The following is an 18,974-nucleotide window of genomic DNA, read 5'->3' on the forward strand; positions in this document are numbered from 1 at the left end:
ATAATGTTTGGACTCAGCAATTGTAGGTCTATTAAAGAAAACATATTTAGGACATTGTTGCATATCCTTTGTGTGCAATGACCGTGCAATAAAACACGTCTGAATTATTTGATTTGTAATTTTTAACTGAAGCCAAGGGGGAAATCAAGGAAAAAATGTGTCTTTGTCCCAAACATTATGGAGGACACTGTATTTACTATGTTGGTTGAAAGCACACAACATACAAGATACAAAGCATTTCATCACTGCAATCATGAATCATCAGGGTACTTTTTAGCACCATAACCTGTTAAAGGTTGGGTTTAAAATCGGTATCAATGCTAGGCCTGAATCACGAATTAAAGAGAAAGAAAGTATGCTCTCACCTAACAGGCTTAAACGCTAAAATAGTATTTTTACAGGAGACCCACTTACTAAGCAAGGATCAGGTCAGACTACAAAAAGACTGGACTGGCCAATTGTTCCATTCTAGCTTTATAAAGAAAACTAGAGGGGTGGGAATTCTCATACACAGAACAGTCCCATTTGTAGCATCAGATGTAGTATCGGAACCTGAAGGGAGATATGTGATGGTCGTGGGCAACTTATTTAAAAGTAAAATGATTTTGATAAGGGCGGCACGGTGGCGCAGTGGGTAGCGCTGCTGCCTCGCAGTTGGGAGATCTGGGGACCTGGGTTCGATTCCCGGGTCCTCCCTGCGTGGAGTTTGCATGTTCTCCCCGTGTCTGCGTGGGTTTCCTCCGGGCGCTCCAGTTTCCTCCCACAGTCCAAAGACATGCAGGTTAGGTGGATTGGCGATTCTAAATTGGCCCTAGTGTGTGCTTGGTGTGTGGGTGTGTTTGTGTGTGTCCTGCGGTGGGTTGGCACCCTGCCCGGGATTGTTTCCTGCCTTGTGCCCTGTGTTGGCTGGGATTGGCTCCAGCAGACCCCCGTGACCCTGTGTTCGGATTCAGCGGGTTGGAAAATGGATGGATGGATGATTTTGATAAATGTTTATGCACACAATGTCGATGATAAGGAATTCATGCAAAATCTATTTGCATCCATTCCCAATGTGAACACTCATAAAATTATAATGGCTGGGGACTTTAATTGTGTTTTAAATCCACTCTTCGATAGGACTCCTGTGACAGGGGGGACGACACCTAACACTGCAAAGATAATTACACATTTTTTAAATGATCACAACTTATCAGACCCCTGGAGGTTTCTTAACCCAAACTCAAGAACATATTCGTTCTACTCACCAGTGCATTATAGCTACTCAAGAATTGATTATTTTTTTATAGATAATAATTTCCTGCCTACGATTAAATTGTGCAAATACGACACAATTGTTATCTCCGACCATGCCCCACTAGTCTTGGAGCTAAAATCATTAAGCCCCTCATACTCACCTCGCAGATGGCGTCTTAACCCTCTTCTATTGGCAGATGAGAACTGCACAGAATTTATATCCAAACAAATCAACTTCTTCCTAGAGACAAACACACCCACAGAGGTTTCTGTAGGAACACTCTGGGAAACTCTAAAGGCCTTCTTAAGAGGACAGATTATTTCATATCTTTCCCACAGAAATAAATTAGAAACCAAGAAAGTGTCAGAGCTAAGAAGTGAAATTACTAGAATAGATGAAGAACAAGCCAGGCGTCCAAGTGAAGCTCTTCACAGGAAAAGGCAGGTCCTGCATACAGAACTCAACATCTTAACAACTAAAGAAACTGAACAACTTATTTATTAGTCAAGACATCATTACTATGAACACGGAGAAAAGCTAATAAGCTTTTAGCTCAACAAATTCACAAACAAGAAGTTCGCAATGCAATACCAGTAATCACCAACACGAATGGAGAAGAAATCATTGACCATAAAAATATAATGCACACATTTAGAGATTACTATAAAATCTTATATTCTTCTGAGTTCAAAGAAGACAACACACAATCTAATGCATTTCTGGATACATTACAGACACCACAAATAGATGCTTTAAGTGCTGAGGAACTGGATAAACCTCTGACGCTATCAGAATTACTAGATGCTATAAAGTCACTTCAGAGCGGGAAATCAGCAGGCCCTGATGGTTACTCCGTAGAATTTCATAAGAAATTCTCCACTCAGCTAGCTCCCCTCTTATTGGCAACATTTACAGAAGCTAGAGACATCCAAATACTACCTCAAACATTTCGTCAAGCATTAATCACCGTCTTTCCTAAACAAAATAAGGACTTGTTACAATGTGCATCATACAGACCAATTTCACTCCTGAATAATGATGTTAAGATACTCTCAAAAATTCTAGCTAGAAGGATGGAGAAAGTGATGCCTTCGGTAATATCACAGGATCAAACTGGATTTATTAAAGGCCGACACCTATCTTCCAATCTCCGACGCCTGTTTAATGTAATATATTCACCAGCAAAATCAAACACCCCAGAGATATTACTATCATTAGACGCAGGAAAAGCATTTGATATGATTGAATGGAACTACCTTTTCACTGCATTGGAGAAATTTGGGTTTGGCCCGAATATTTGTGCATGGATCAAACTACTGTATACCAATCCAGAAGCTTCAGTTTGTATTAACAACATTTGTTCAGACTACTTTAAACTAGAATGTGGTACCAGACAAGGATGTCCCTTGTCACCACTGCTGTTTGCAATTGCCATTGAACCACTGGCGGTTCACTGTCGAAATTCTTATCAGATAAAGGGGATTATCAGAGAAGGACTGGAACAGAAAACTTCTCTATATGCAGATGATATGGTCTTATATATATCAGACCCAGAAAACACTGTGCCTGCAGTTTTAACAGCACTCACAGAATTTCAAAAGATATCTGGTCTCAGAATTAATCTGAATAAAAGTATATTCCTTCCAGTGAATTCACAAGCATATAATATTAGATTGGACACCCTACCTTTTACCATAGCAGATCAGTTTAAATACCTAGGGGTAAATATCACAAGTAAACATAAAGCTCTTTATCAACAAAATTTTGGCGTCTGTATGGAAAAAATTAACCAAGACTTGCATAGATGGTCAACCCTTCATCTCACTCTAGCCGGAAGAATTAACGTTGTTAAGATGAATATCCTTCCTAAACTTCTTTTTTTATTTCAAAACATTCCAATATACATCAATAAATCGTTTTTTAAACAGTTAGATTCAACAATAACCTCATTGATTTGGAACTCAAAACACCCACGTATCCGAAGAGCGACCCTACAAAGACCTCAGGCAGAAGGTGGCATGGCTTTACCTAATTTTCAGTTTTATTACTGGGCAGCAAACATACAAGCCATAAAAACCTGGACACAAAAAAATGAACATACACAGGCTTGGTCCGCAATAGAAATAAAATCCTGTAGTACTTCTTTATACTCCCTGCTTTGTGCTCCAATAAATGCAAGTTATCGCAAATATACTAATAACCCAGTTGTGCTTTACTCACTCAGAATATGGAACCAACTTAGAAAGCATTTTAAGATGGAAAGTCTTTTATCGGTGGCACCTCTGCAAGAGAACCACCTCTTTCAACCCTCGCAAACATATCCAGTTTTTAATATCTGGAAAAGTTTTGGGATTAAAATGCTCAGAGATCTTTATATAGACAACATATTTACATCTTTTGAACAATTACGTTCAAAATTCAACCTCCCAGCTACACATTTCTTTCACTATCTTCAAATTAGAAATTATGTTAAACAGACACTGCCCGATTTCCCCCACCTCGCACCCTCCACAATGCTGGAAAAAATACTGCTCAATTTCAAGGAATTAAACACCATTTCCACATTATTTAAAATCTTATTAGAGTCCCTACCTTTCAAAGATCCAAGAGGACATTGGGAAGAAGATCTCTTAATCAATATATCAGAAAAGGAGTGGAAGGTAGCAAAGCAGAGAATTCACTCGAGCTCCATATGCCCAAAGCATAGAATTATTCAACTAAAAATTATATATCGAGCTCATCTGTCTCGCTTAAAACTGTCCAAAATGTTTCCAGGGCAAGATCCAACCTGCGAATGCTGCAACCAAGCTCCTGCCTCACTGGGTCACATGTTCTGGGCCTGCACCAAATTAACATCATTTTGGACCAAAATTTTTAAGTGCCTTTCAGACAGCCTTGGGGTCACAATCCCTCCTAACCCATTAACAGCTGTGTTCGGTGTTCTTCCAGACGGACTTGAAGTGGAGAAGGACAAGCAAACGGTGATTGCATTCACTACACTTTTGGCACGCAGACTGATTTTGTTAAATTGGAAGAATCCTAACTCTCCTCTGATAAGTCAGTGGGAAACAAATGTTTTATATTATTTGAAACTGGAAAAAATCAAATTCTCAGTTAGAGGATCTGTACAGAATGTTTTCAAAACCTGGCAGGATCTAATCAATATTATTTTAGAATAAGAGAAATAACTATTACCACATTTATTTCCCTTCTCCATTTTTTATTTACCTATATATATATATTTCTTCCTTTCTTTTGTTTATTGTTGCCTTATTAAAAAGCCCTAAGCAATTCTCCTTTGGCTAAGCTCTCCTTCTCAAGGGTGGGGTTTGATTTGTCTTCAATTCTTTTTTGTTATAAATTAATCTATTTGTATGGAATGATTACAATAAAATTAATAAATAAAATTTAAAAAAAAATCTGTATCAATGCTGCTGTGTCAATTTTATATTATTTATCAAATAACACAGATTTTTAAAAAGAAGTTATATTTTTGCGAAAAGACTACAAAAAATACTTTAATTGAATGCATATGAGGGAAATTGGAAATTTTAATACATTATATTACAATTTACATTTAGATAGACAGATAGTCAGTGATAGATTTAGTCAGTGTCTGTACATTTTTACTGACTCTGACTCCAGTAGCCCAATAATTACTTCCAATTCTGAGTTTCTTTCCACAGATCTGATCACAAGAAGGTCCATATTTGCCAGGTTGAGCTGGGGAGGGTGTTCATTTATCCAGGTCGCAACATCAGTGAGAAATGCAAAGATTCTAGCTGATACCACGTGGTCCTCTGGAGAAAACCACAGGTGCCGCTGTGTATGATGGAAATAGCACTGATAGGAGAAACCATCCATCCATCCTCTTCCACTTATCCGAGGTTGGGTCGCGGGGGCAGCAGCTTGAGCAGAGATGCCCAGACTTCCCTCTCCCCGGCCACTTCTTCTAGCTCTTCCGGGAGAATCCCAAGGCGTTCCCAGGACAGCCGGGAGACATAGTCCCTCCAGTGTGTCCTGGGTCTTCCCCGGGGCCGCCTCCTGGTTGGACGTGCCCGGAACACCTCACCAGGGAGGCGTCCAGGAGGCATCCTGATCAGACGCCCGAGCCACCTCGTCTGACTCCTCTCGATGCGGAGGAGCAGCAGCTCTACTCTGAGCCCCTCCCGGATGACTGAGCTTCTCACTCTATCTTTAAGGGAGAGCCCAGACACCCTGCGGAGGAAACTCATTTCAGCTGCTTGTATTCGCGATCTTGTTCTTTCGGTCACTACCCATAGCTCATGACCATAGGTGAGGGTAGGAACATAGATCGACTGGTAAATTGAGAGCTTTGCCTTATAGCTCAGCTCCTTTTTCACCACGACAGACCAATGCAGAGCCCGCATCACTGCGGACGCCGCACCAATCCGCCTATTGATCTCACGCTCCATTCTTCCCTCACTCGTGAACAAGACCCTGAGATACTTGAACTCCTCCACTTGGGACAGGATCTCGCTCCCAACCCTAAGAGGGCACTCAACCCTTTTCCGGCTGAGGACCATGGTCTCGGATTTGGAGGTGCTGGTTCCCATCCCAGCCGCTTCACACTCAGCTGCGAACCGATCCAAAGAGAGCTGAAGATCACAGCCTGATGAAGCAAACAGGACAACATCATCTGCAAAAAGCAGTGACCCAATCCTGAGTCCACCAAACCGGACCCCCTCAACACCCTGACTGTGCCTAGAAATTCTGTCCATAAAAGTTATGAACAGAATCGGTGACAAAGGGCAGCCCTGGTGGAGTCCAACTCTCACTGGAAACGGGTTCGACTTACTGCCGGCAATGTGGACCAATCTCTGGCACCGATCGTACAGGGACCGAACCGCCCTTATCAGGGGGTCCGGTACCCCATACTCCCAGAGCACCCCCCACAGGATTCCCCGAGGGACACGGTTGAACGCCTTTTCCAAGTCCACAAAACACATGTAGACTGGTTGGGTGAACTCCCATGCACCCTCCAGGACTCTGTTAAGGGTGTAGAGCTGGTCCACTGTTACGCGACCAGAACGAAAACCACACTGTTCCTCCTGAATCCGAGGTTCGACTATCCGACGGACACTCCTCTCCAGAACCCCCAAATGGACTTTTCCAGGGAGGCTGAGGTGTGTGATCCCTCTGTAGTTGGAACACACCCTCCAATCCACCTTCTTAAAGAGGGGGACCACCACCCCGGTCTGCCAATCCAGAGGCACTGTCCCTGATGTCCATGCGATGTTGCAAAGACGTGTCAACCAAGACAGCCCTACAACATCCAGAGCCTTGAGGAACTTCTGGCGTATCTCATCCACCCCCGGGGCCCTGCCACCAAGGAGTTTTTTGACCACCTCGGTGACCTCAGTCCCAGAGATGGGGGAGCCCACGTCCGATTCCCCAGGCTCTGCTTTCTCATTGGAAGGCATGTTAGTGGGATTGAGGAGGTCTTCGAAGTATTCCCCCCACCGACCCACAATGTCTCGAGTCGAGGTCAGCAGCGCATCATCCCCACCATATACAGTGTTGACACTGCACTGCTTCCCCTCCTGAGATGCCGGATGGTGGACCAGAATCTCCTTGAAGCCGTCCGAAAGTCGTTCTCCATGGCCTCCCTGAACTCCTCCCATGCCCGAGTTTTTGCCTCAGCAACCACCAAAGCTGCATTCCACTTGGTCTGCCGGTACCTATCAGCTGCCTCCAGAGTCCCACAGGACAAAAGGGTCCTGTAGGACTCCTTCTTCAGCTTGACAGCATCCCTCACCGCCAGTGTCCACCAACTGGTTCGGGGATTGCCGCCAAGACAGGCACCGACCACCTTACGGCCACAGCTCCAGTCAACCGCCTCAACAATAGAGGCACGGAACATGGCCCATTCGGACTCAATGTCCCCCACCTCCCTCGGGACATGGTCGAAGTTCTGCCGGAGGTGGGAGTAGAAGCTACTTCTGACAGGGGGCTCTGCCAGACGTTCCCAGCAGAACCTCATAACACGTTTGGGCCTACCAGGCCTGACCGGCATCCTCCCCCACCATCGAAGCCAACTCACCACCAGGTGGTGATCAGTTGACAGCTCCGCCCCTCTCTTCACCCGAGTGTCCAAGACATGTGGCCGCAAGTCCGACGACACGACCACAAAGTCGATCATCGAACTGAGGCCTAGGGTGTCCTGGTGCCAAGTGCACATATGAACACCCCTATGCTTGAACATGGTGTTCGTTATGGACAATCCGTGACGAGCACAGAAGTCCAATAACAAAACACCGCTCGGGTTCAGATCAGGGGGGCCATTCCTCCCAATCACGCCCTTCCAGGTCTCACTGTCATTGCCCACATGAACATTGAAGTCTCCCACCAGTACGAGGGAGTCCCCAGAAGGTATGCCCTCTAGCACCCCCTCCAGGGACTCCAAAAAGGGTGGGTATTCCAAACTACTGTTCGGTGCATACGCACAAACAACAGTTAGTACCCGTCCCCCCACCCGAAGGTGGAGGGAGGCTACCCTCTTGTCCACCGGGGTAAACCCCAATGTACAGGCTTCAAGTTGGGGGACAATAAGTATGCCCACACCCGCTCTGCGGCTCTCACCAGGGGCAACTCCAGAATGGTAGAGAGTCCAGCCCCTCTCAAAGAGACTGGTTCCAGAGTCCAAGCTGTGTGTCGAGGTGAGCTCGACTATATATAGCCGGAACCTCTCAACCTCGCGCACTAGCTCAGGCTCCTTCCCCTTCAGAGAGGTGACATTCCACGTCCCAAGAGCCAGCTTCTGTAGCCGAGGATCGGACCGCCAAGGTCCCCGCCTTCGGCCACCACCCAACTCACACTGCACCTGACCTCCTTGGCCCCTCCCATAGGTGGTGAGCCCATGGGAAGGGGGACCCATGTTGCCTCTTCGGGCTGTGCCCGGCCGAGCCCCATGGGTGCAAGCCCGGCCACCAGGCGCTCACCATCGAGCCCCACCTCCAGGCCTGGCTCCAGAGGGGGGCCCCGGTGACCCACGTCCGGGCGAGGGAAAACACCGTCCAAATTTTTTATTCATCATAGAAGGTCTGTTGAACCGCACTGTCTCATCCCTCACCTAGGACCAGTTTGCCTTGGGTGGCCCTACCAGGGGCATAAAGCCCCGGACAACAGAGCTCCTAGGATCATTGGGTCACGCAAACCCCTCCACCACGATAAGGTGGCAGTTCGAGAAGGGGATAGGAGAAACCATGGGATAGAATCAGAGGGCCTTGTAAGGAGGAGAGGAGAAGATGACCAAGCACTGATCCTTCGAGCAGCCTTGTGCTTGCCAGAGTTTATGTCGTTGTCCCTCTGTAAAAGCTGCTGACAAACTAAATTTTCTTCTTGCGTCAGTAAAATTGAAACTGATTTGAATGAAGGTACTTTTTAATGTGCATGGAAGGAAAATTTTCAGTCTACCTCCTAGTCCATGCAATATATAATTTTATTCGACCTGATCTGATCGACCAGCTGGTTAATTTTTGAACACATAATATATCGTGATTCTGAAACGCTATCTCTATTATCTCCCAATTGGAGCTGCATCTGAAACGCCTTGTTCTTCAATAGAGTGTTTTTAGGCTGTGAGTCACATCTCCCTTCCGCCGCTAAGGGCGCTGTGCCTTTGTTGTGTGGTCAGAACGGCATCCCTCTGTCGCTCGTCGACTCGCGTTTGTTTGCAAGCGGCCGGCTCGACATTCCTTGCGACAAGACGCTTCAGCAGCGCTGTCAGACTGACCAAACGGTGCACCCCTGCATTCTACGATACACCCAAGCAGGTGTCGTCGTGGAGAGAAGAGTTTTTTTTGCCGCTGCTTTGGGCCTACTTCGAATTCGGAATGGTAAACGCTGCATCGAGAGCTGGAGTCACCGTATCGGTACTTCTGGCTGCCCATTTTGCTTTCACTTGGCTCAGCAACATTCGGTCCAGCGCCCAGCACAGCGAGTATTACAGCCCGGAGCAGAGCTGTTTCTGTCACGTAAGTGTTCGTCTGCCCAAAGACGTGGCTACCGAAGTTGCCTGCCAATTTCTCCTGTCACTTTTTGTTTACGTCACATGCGTACGCTTGTTACGCGCAGGTCCTAGATAGATAGATACTTTATTAATCCCAAGGGGAAATTCACAAACGGAAAAGTCCTTTCTGCCTCCCTATCAAAACCGTTTAATATGGAATATTATTCGTGCTAAAATTAAATTCAATCCATCGTGTTAACTACATTGCAATTCAGTGCATATGCACACGGCGTATTAAATTTGGGCACGGTTATTCGCGTCATTATTATAAACACATCAACCAAGTGACCAATTGCTTTTCACTGAGGTACAGTACACGATTTTCTTGTCAGTTTAAAATGTTATACCAAAGTGCATTGCATTTTAATTCACGTCATAGGTCGCATGTCTTATCCAAAAGCAAACGTATTACATTTTGATTCAAGACCAGGCATTAATCATGCCAAAAATGAATTAAATCAAATTACCAATCAGCGTCAACAGTTGAATTAAGGGGTGTTTCAATCACGAGTGTATTCCCACAACAGAGTAATTGTAGCCCGCAGTATCAAGAAGGTCAGTCATATAACGCCCGTCTAATACCCGGTTGCACTGTGGTAAATTTTAGGGTTGGGGGGAGAGTTATCTGAATAGAGGGCATTCGGTGACCTACATCATACCTTTTGCAGGCAGTGGCGGTTAGACCAATCTCATGTTCTCCCGGAGCTAAAATTGGGAAATGGGGAGCTAAATAAAACAGAATCTGTCGTCTCATTAAACAGGTAGAAGCTGGTGATGTAAATGAAAATTTAATTCTCTTCCTTGTCAGCTAAATGCTGGAAAGAACTGGTGTAACAGAAGCAGCAACAGGAGTAGAGTTTCTAATATCCTTTGAACGTATTTCAGAGCTAATGTCTCAAAGAGCTGCATCATACAGTTATGTAGCTCCTCAGTCCTAGCATTTGTACACGGATATTCCCTTAAGTATGGTTCATAAGTACTTGCAGATGGGGATGACGGTACTGACTTTGCCAAACGTCTTAACATATCGGTCACAACTATCTAAAGAAGAATGGAACAACATGAGATAAGGCAAACATAATGCAGTATTAGACAGTTTTTGATTGAGACCTAAAGCATACAGTGGTGTGAAAAACTATTTGCCCCCTTCCTGATTTCTTATTCTTTTGCATGTTTGTCACACAAAATGTTTCTGATCATCAAACACATTTAACCCTTAGTCAAATATAACACAAGTAAACACAAAATGCAGTTTGTAAATGGTGGTTTTTATTATTTAGGGAGAAAAAAAAATCCAAACCTACATGGCCCTGTGTGAAAAAGTAATTGCCCCCTGAACCTAATAACTGGTTGGGCCACCCTTAGCAGCAATAACTGCAATCAAGCGTTTGCGATAACTTGCAATGAGTCTTTTACAGCGCTCTGGAGGAATTTTGGCCCACTCATCTTTGCAAAATTGTTGTAATTCAGCTTTATTTGAGGGTTTTCTAGCATGAACCGCCTTTTTAAGGTCATGCCATAGCATCTCAATTGGATTCAGGTCAGGACTTTGACTAGGCCACTCCAAAGTCTTCATTTTGTTTTTCTTCAGCCATTCAGAGGTGGATTTGCTGGTGTGTTTTGAGTCATTGTCCTGTTGCAGCACCCAAGATCGCTTCAGCTTGAGTTGACGAACAGATGGCCGGACATTCTCCTTCAGGATTTTTTGGTAGACAGTAGAATTCATGGTTCCATCTATCACAGCAAGCCTTCCAGGTCCTGAAGCAGCAAAACAACCCCAGACCATCACACTACCACCACCATATTTTACTGTTGGTATGATGTTCTTTTTCTGAAATGCTGTGTTCCTTTTACGCCAGATGTAACGGGACATTTGTCTTCCAAAAAGTTCAACTTTTGTCTCATCAGTCCACAAGGTATTTTCCCAAAAGTCTTGGCAATCATTGAGATGTTTCTTAGCAAAATTGAGACGAGCCCTAATGTTCTTTTTGCTTAACAGTGGTTTGCATCTTGGAAATCTGCCATGCAGGCCGTTTTTGCCCAGTCTCTTTCTTATGGTGGAGTCGTGAACACTGACCTTAATTGAGGCAAGTGAGGCCTGCAGTTCTTTAGACGTTGTCCTGGGGTCTTTTGTGACCTCTCGGATGAGTCGTCTCTGCGCTCTTGGGGTAATTTTGGTCGGCCGGCTACTCCTGGGAGGGTTCACCACTGTTCCATGTTTTTGCCATTTGTGGATAATGGCTCTCACTGTGGTTCGCTGGAGTCCCAAAGCTTTAGAAATGGCTTTATAACTTTTACCAGACTGATAGATCTCAATTACTTCTGTTCTCATTTGTTCCTGAATTTCTTTGGATCTTGGCATGATGTCTAGCTTTTGAGGTGCTTTTGGTCTACTTCTCTGTGTCAGGCAGCTCCTATTTAAGTGATTTCTTGATTGAAACAGGTGTGGCAGTAATCAGGCCTGGGGGTGGCTACGGAAATTGAACTCAGGTGTGATACACCACAGTTAGGTTATTTTTTAACAAGGGGGCAATTACTTTTTCACACAGGGCCATGTAGGTTTGGATTTTTTTTCTCCCTAAATAATAAAAACCATCATTTAAAAACTGCATTTTGTGTTTACTTGTGTTATATTTGACTAATGGTTAAATGTGTTTGATGATCAGAAACATTTTGTGTGACAAACATGCAAAAGAATAAGAAATCAGGAAGGGGGCAAATAGTTTTTCACACCACTGTACTTCTCACCGTTTTGGTTACTCACTCGTCATTGATGACACTTAGGCTTGCTGCGGGAACACAAATGTTTGGAAGTGGAATGCCTCTTGCCCCAACTGTTGACACCCTTTTGCATTTTGGTGTAATTTGGTTACATTCAGCCTTTGCACAAGTGATGTGTGGTCATGAAACAAAATGCAGTACACTCAGAGCAACTGCTAAGCAAAAGGCAATATGTTCGCTTTGCTTTTAGCTATGATGCGTGATTGATGGACATTAATCAAAATGTAAAGTACATTTTAAACTGACCCCAAAATTGTGTACTGTAGTAAAATTTCTGTCAATCGGTTGCTTGATATGTTTCTAACTATGATATGATAAAACCATGTCAAAAAGAAATGCATCACATGCACATGCACATGCATTGCAGTTAACACACTGGAAAATGAAAGTAATCCACTTCACATGGAATCGTGGTTTTTGAATTGATTCAGATTTCAAAAGCAAGTTTCCATGTGAAGGAGCTTCCTGTTAAATTTTTCAAATGAATGTATTTAACAATATTTTAACAAAAAATACATGTGTTTTGAATGTAGTAAGCATACGACTGGATGACTTGATGTGTGGAATGTGCAACGTCAGTAACCTGAGATTTTTTTCATGGAAATATTTGTTATTTTTTTGTTGTCCGGTGCTGGTTAATATGGGTCCCATTCTATCAAAATTTTTCTGTGTAATATGTGAGGTTAATTTTTTTATTGTCCAGTACTGCAAACTACATGGGCTGAGTAACATATATATATATATATATATATATATATATATAAAATGTATATATTGTTTTTGGGAAGAGTATTTCTTTAAGTCATAGGGCTGGGCTCATATGCAAGGTAATAACCAGTGAATGCTGAGACAAACATACAGGGCAAATAATGCAGCCACACTGACAAAAGAAAAGTGGGTATTCTGGACTGCAAAAACAGAAACGTGAGCCATCTGTCCAATTCCAGTACAGAATAGAAGAAGAAAAAGGATGGGTGGACAGTACGTCTGAACTCGCATTACCTAGAAGACATTTGAATGGCCACCAGCAGTGTCAGGCATCATGTTAACTGCCTGCCTAATTATGGTGAATTTCACGGTCTTTGAAAATTTGAAACTTTCCAGAGAAGTTAGTCATGTAATCCACCATTTCTAATTATGTTATCTGACATCCTAAATGCAAAGAGAGTCACCAGCTGTACTGAGTGACATGGAGGTTGGTTTTCATTATGATGCTTTTTCTGAAAGGTGCTATTTATTGATTAACTATCCCCCCCAAACCAGGGATGTCAGACTCAAATTCTGTACATTTGCAGCGGCTGGTTGATGGGTGCCCACGAGGTGACACTCATCTGGTCATGGGTGACTTCATTGCAGCCACTGGCACTAACAGGGCTGGCTATGAGGATTGTCTCAGTCCCCATGGGTCTGGTGACTGTGGTGAAAGTGGCTCCATGTTCCTTGACTTTGCAAAAGGTCAGGGGCTGCAAATCGCTGGATCCTGGTTCCAGCGCCCAGAACCGCATCATTCAACTTGGTACTGCAATACTGGTGGTGTGGTGAAGGAGATCGATCACATCCTCATGGGCAGACGCTGGAGGCTTTTGCAGGGCAGGGTCTACAGAAGTGCCCAATTTGTGAATTCTAACCACAGACTTGTTGTTGCTACTCCTAGGATCCAGCTTAGGTCCAGTAGGTTACCATCTACTAGGAAAATGAACCTGGACTTGGCCAGACTCCAAGACCAGGCTGTTTCTAATGAGTTTGCTCGCAGTTTGTGTGAGGAACTTGCAGATTCGGGTGTGACTGCCGATCCTAATGTGATGTGGGAGACCTTCTGTGAGAAGACCCTGAAGGTTGCCGAGGGTTGTGTTGGTGTTACCGGTTTTCCCAAAAGGAGGTGTTTCATCTCGCAGGGCACCCTGGATATCATCAAGAGGAGTCGCAGCACATGGCTCAATGACAAATCTACTCTGTACCGGGAACTGAGAGGGACAGCATCAAGGGCTCTGAGGGCAGATAAAGAGCCATTTGTTAGAGGAATCTGTGAGCAAGTGACACACCATCCGTGGTCTAGCGACCCATGTCATGCTTTTAGACAAACTGAAGCATTACACACATCTGAATGTGTTCCTGGGATAATCGCAGTCAGGGTGGCTGATGGAACGGTCCTTATGGATGACACTGCAGTTGTGACCCGCTGGGCTGGCTACTTTGAGCAGTTGTTCAAAGCTGATACTCCAGCTAGGATGTTGGACATCTCTGGGTCCATGGTTCTTGAGGCAGATCCTCCAATTAGCTGTGAACCACCCAATCTCACTGAAATTGCACAGGTGTTGAACCAGCTGAGGGGAGGAAAGGCTGCAGGGATCTGTGGTATCCGGGGTGAACTTCTTCAGGCTTGTGGTAAGGCTGTCCTCCTGGCATTGCAAGCAATCTTTGCTTCCATTTGGGAGACTGGCATCATCCCAACTGACTGGAAAAAGGGACTTGTCCCTATCTGGAAAGGGAAGGATGATCACCTAGATTGCAGCAACTACAGGGGGATAACACTGCTCTCCTTGCTAGGGTTGTCCTCAATAGGATCCGTGATCACTTGCTCACTTACCAGCGACCAGAACAGTCTGGTTTTACTCTTAAGAAGTCTACCGTCTACCACATCCTGGCACTGAGAGTTTTCATGGAGCGTAAACGCGATTATCGGCAGAGTTTCTTTGCAGCCTTTATTGATTTTCGTAAAACGTTCGACTCAGTTGATCGAGCTGCCCGGTGGGACATCCTGAGGGTTCGTGGGACCCCTCGAGGTTGCTGGATATCATGGCTAGCCTATACACTGGTACTGTGAGTGCTGTGCAGAGTGGAGGCAGAACCTCTGTGTTTTTCCCAGTTGATTCTGGGGTTCATCAGGGGTGTGTTCTTGCTCCTACTCTGTTCAATGCTTGTATGGACTGGGTGTTGGGCAAGGTCATGGGGTCCAGCGGCTGTGGCGCATCTGTTGGTGAAGAAAGATTCAAGGATCTTGACTTTGCTGACGATGCTGTGATCGTCACGGAGTAAATGGAGGCTCTGATCGGGGCTGTCGAAAGACTGAGCGAGGAGTCGGAGGGTCTGGGCTTGCGAGTGTTCTGGATAAAAACCAAGATCCAGGCCTTTAATGACTTCTTGGGCACGGCCATCATCAGTGTGTCTGTCTGCGGAGAGAGTGTCGACCTTGTTGAAAGGTTTACTTACCTTGGCAGTGATATTCATGTCTCTGGTGACTCTTCCTATGAAGGCAGTAGACGGATTGGGAGAGCATGGGGGGGGGGTTTGGGGGGGGGGCATGAGGTCGCTGGAAAGGGGTGTGTGGCTCTCCTGATATCTATGCAAAAGGACAAAGGTCCAAGTCTTTAGAGTCCTGGTGCTTCCTATCTTGCTATATGGTTGTGAGACATGGATGCTATCCAGTGACCTGAGATGAACACTGGACTCCTTTGGTACTGTGTCTCTTTGGGGAATCCTTGGGTACCGTTGGTTTGACTTTGTGTCGAATGAGCAGTTGCTCATGGAGTCCTGAATGAGGTACATTACCTCCATTGTGAGGGAACGTCAGTAATGGCACTACGGCCATGTGGCGCATTTCCCAGAGGGTGATCCAGCTTGTAAGATCCTCAATGTTGGGGACCCAAGTGGCTGGACTGGGCCAAGGGATCGCCCACGTAACACATGGCTGTGGCAGATAAAGGGTCATTTCCGGAGGGTGGGACTGCACCGCATGTCTGCCTGGGAGGTTGCCAGCTGGGATCCCGAGTTGTTTCATCGTGCAGTGGGTGCATCAACGAACTGTGCCAGTGCATGCTTCCCGACTTGACTTGCAGGTTCTCTGTACAGGCACTTTCCAAATTACCGTATATACTCACGGATAAGTTCTCCCGCGGATAAGTCAGGACTTGATTTTACAGTATAATTTCTGGTATATTATAATGTCAGTCGTATAAGTTGAATGTGGAAAACTCACTCTATTGGTCCAAGAGATTATGATATGCTAATGCCCACCTGAGAGAGTAACCACGGAGCACACGGCCTTTTTTTTCTACGTGGGAGCGGCAATGCGCTGTATTAGTGTGTGCTCCTAACCTCTCTCTGTCTCTCTATTGGGCCTAAGTGACCACACAGTAATACCCAAACTATTCCGAAGCGACGTTTGCACTGTTTTGTGTTTTTTATGTCATACACCTGTATCGTAAGAGCATCGTTTATCTATGATGGAGCGTTCGATCAGAAGAAAATATGAAGCTGGTTTTAAATTAAACGTTGTTGAAGTATCGAAAGAAATTGGTAACTGCGCTGCTGCAACAAAATTCAATGCATCTGAGAAACTAGTGTGAGATTGGAGGAGGCAAAGAAATGTGGAAAAAAAAAAAAATGAAAGTGTAGCATTTTGGAATGGGTGTACAAGTCGGGGTCTGACTTTATGATTGATTTTTTGGGTTTCAAGACCTGACTTATACGTCAGTATATACAGTAGTCAACATTTACTACTGTTAATGGAGCGGTTAACTGGAAAATAAAACGAGTTTCAAATTGTAAAAAGTAAGTAATCTAATATTAATGCAAAGAAATGTTCAGTTAGCAGCAGTATTTGGTTACTAATGAAGAAAGTGTCTGGAATGGTGTGTCTCCAGGATGATATTTTGACACCTAAACAATGGTCAGGATATAGTGGGGGATATCTGTGGTTACTAGTTAGAGGGTGGACTGCTGCCAGGGATTACATGGTATATTAATTTGCCTTAGGGGATGGAATGAGCTAAATAATCTCTGGCCTCATGGAAGCTACCATTGGAACCAGAAGTCTACTTTTATGATTGAGATTGCTTCTGGAAAATCTTAGGTAACATTTCTCATGATCCTCAGTGGTACCAAACATATTGACAGGCAGTGTGGTGTTGTAGTTAAGGCTCTGGACATCAAACCCTGAGATTATGGGTTCAAACCATGCTCTTAACATTGTGTGACCATGAGCAAGTCACTTCACTTTACTGCGCTCCAAATGGAAAGCAAGAGAAATGTAACAAAATAAGACCTCAAATGTTGTAAGTTGCCTTGGATAAAGTTGTAGACCAAACAAGAAATGATAGAAGGTTACAGTCTGCCTTTTGGCAAGGCCAAACAGCTCAAGAGCAGACCTGATTGTTTGATTTGCTTTACAGTGATCACAGTTCTCATGCCTCTCCAGGTGCCACTGTGCTCTGGCTGGGCCAGAAGACACGTTAAGATCAGCAAAGGTGGGAGGTAAATTTGATAGCAAGGATGGAGCCAAGAAGCGAGAAGTAAAATACTCTTTGCAATCTAGCAAGTTGGGAGAGCCACCTCACTTGAAAGGCTGTAACAGCATCCTGTACATGTCATAATACGTTGGTTCAGTAATTTACTTTGTCTTTATGGATTTCTTTCTTTGCTACTTTCTTTTTTAATATTGATATTCTCTTTTGCCAGATATGTACAGGATCTACAGTTATGTAATGCAGTACCAAAAGACTGAGGCTAGAAGAAAAAAAAAAGCAGGAAAATGAGTTTCTGAAAGAAGATGCATTTGTTCTGTTATTCCTTTCCTATTTTCCCATTTATGCTGTGGCTGTTTTTTTAATACTGTTTAACTTTTATGTCATTTTACAAAGATGATGTATGCAGGAACAGATGGCAGCTGTAAGGCTCATTAATTTATGTTGCTGTGGCCTGCCTTGCATCCAGTGTCACAGTTTTTAGAAATAATGCTTGTAGAACATGGATATTGTGTTTGTGCGTATGCATGTGTTAGTGTGCCCCATCCAGGGCTGGTTTTTGCCTTTTGATCACTGCTTCTGAGACAACTGTTACCTTAAACTGGACAGAGTGAGTGACAAAGATGAATGGGTAGTTAGTTTGTCACTGTCATAAATAAAAATAAATAAATATTAGATTTCAAGTAATTTTTTAAATAAAAACAGGAATGTGCTGTCCAATGTGTTGGTTGTGTTTTAGTACTACTCCTGCTAAATTATGGATAACTAGCTGTGGTAAATGGGTCTCGATTATAGGTTAATTGGGTGCATCAGGAGTACTATATAAATTACTAACTGCTGTTCTGTATACCATATTTGTAGTGTGTTTTTTCTTTTTTTATACCAAGGACTAGTATTATTGGTAGGCAGTGTGGTGTAATTTTAAGGCTTTTGGCCTATTACTTCAAAACCTAAGGTTATGGGTTCAAATCATGCTACTGACACTGTAATGACAAGCAAGTCACTTCAATAGCCTTTGCTCCAACTGGAAAAACAAAAGAAATGTAACCAGTTGTATCTCAAATATTGTTGCCTTGATATTTTGGGATATTTAATTTTTCTGATGAGGGTGGGGGGGGTACCCCTAAATATTGGTAAATTGAAATGTCCATTGTTAGCGGATTGCTACTGATCTGTGTTTACCAGCTTATCAAATTTCAACATTTTAACTAAACAGGAAATAATAAATTATTTAAAAAAAAAACTTTATTTTGTACCCAGGGGAATTTTTTTTCTTTACAGAATCTATTTGTATAAATATATAGATTACAGTATAGAAATATAAGAAAGAAGCATAACCACAATATTGACTCTCACAAATTAAGATCAAAGGGATATATTTTTAAACGACCTTCTGAATGAGAACGTCTTAGACTAGTAACAGTATAATTTTACAAAATATTACTATTGTCAGTTTCAGTGGCTCATCATTAGCAATGCAGAAGCAAGAACTATTTAAGTGATTGTTTTCCTGCTTCGGGCGATTTTTCCCAAGACATTTCAGGATAACTTACTTTGAAAATGTCCAATTTAGCAGATATCCTACAGACTGCATTTCACTCTGGCCTGTTGTGTCTGTGGTTATTGTAAGTAGTAAGGCTGTTGGACTTTCTTAATCACATGGCTGCTTGTTTAGTCCCTG

General features: G+C 43.7%; 1 protein-coding gene across 2 annotated transcripts in view; it reads left to right on the top strand.

Moving 5' to 3' along the window:
- Window positions 1–8,908: 8,908 nt before the first annotated feature.
- The window catches only part of ero1b (endoplasmic reticulum oxidoreductase 1 beta), a 94,997-nt gene continuing 84,931 nt past the window's right edge, over window positions 8,909–18,974 (top strand). For both annotated transcript variants that reach the window (XM_028820925.2, XM_028820927.2), the window contains exon 1: window positions 8,909–9,234. In XM_028820925.2, the coding sequence (XP_028676758.1) occupies window positions 9,094–9,234 (141 nt within the window). In that variant the 5' untranslated portion in view covers window positions 8,909–9,093. The remainder of the gene's footprint in view (window positions 9,235–18,974) is intronic.

Source organism: Erpetoichthys calabaricus, chromosome 15 (assembly GCF_900747795.2).
Source record: "Erpetoichthys calabaricus chromosome 15, fErpCal1.3, whole genome shotgun sequence".
Lineage (NCBI taxonomy): Eukaryota > Metazoa > Chordata > Cladistia > Polypteriformes > Polypteridae > Erpetoichthys > Erpetoichthys calabaricus.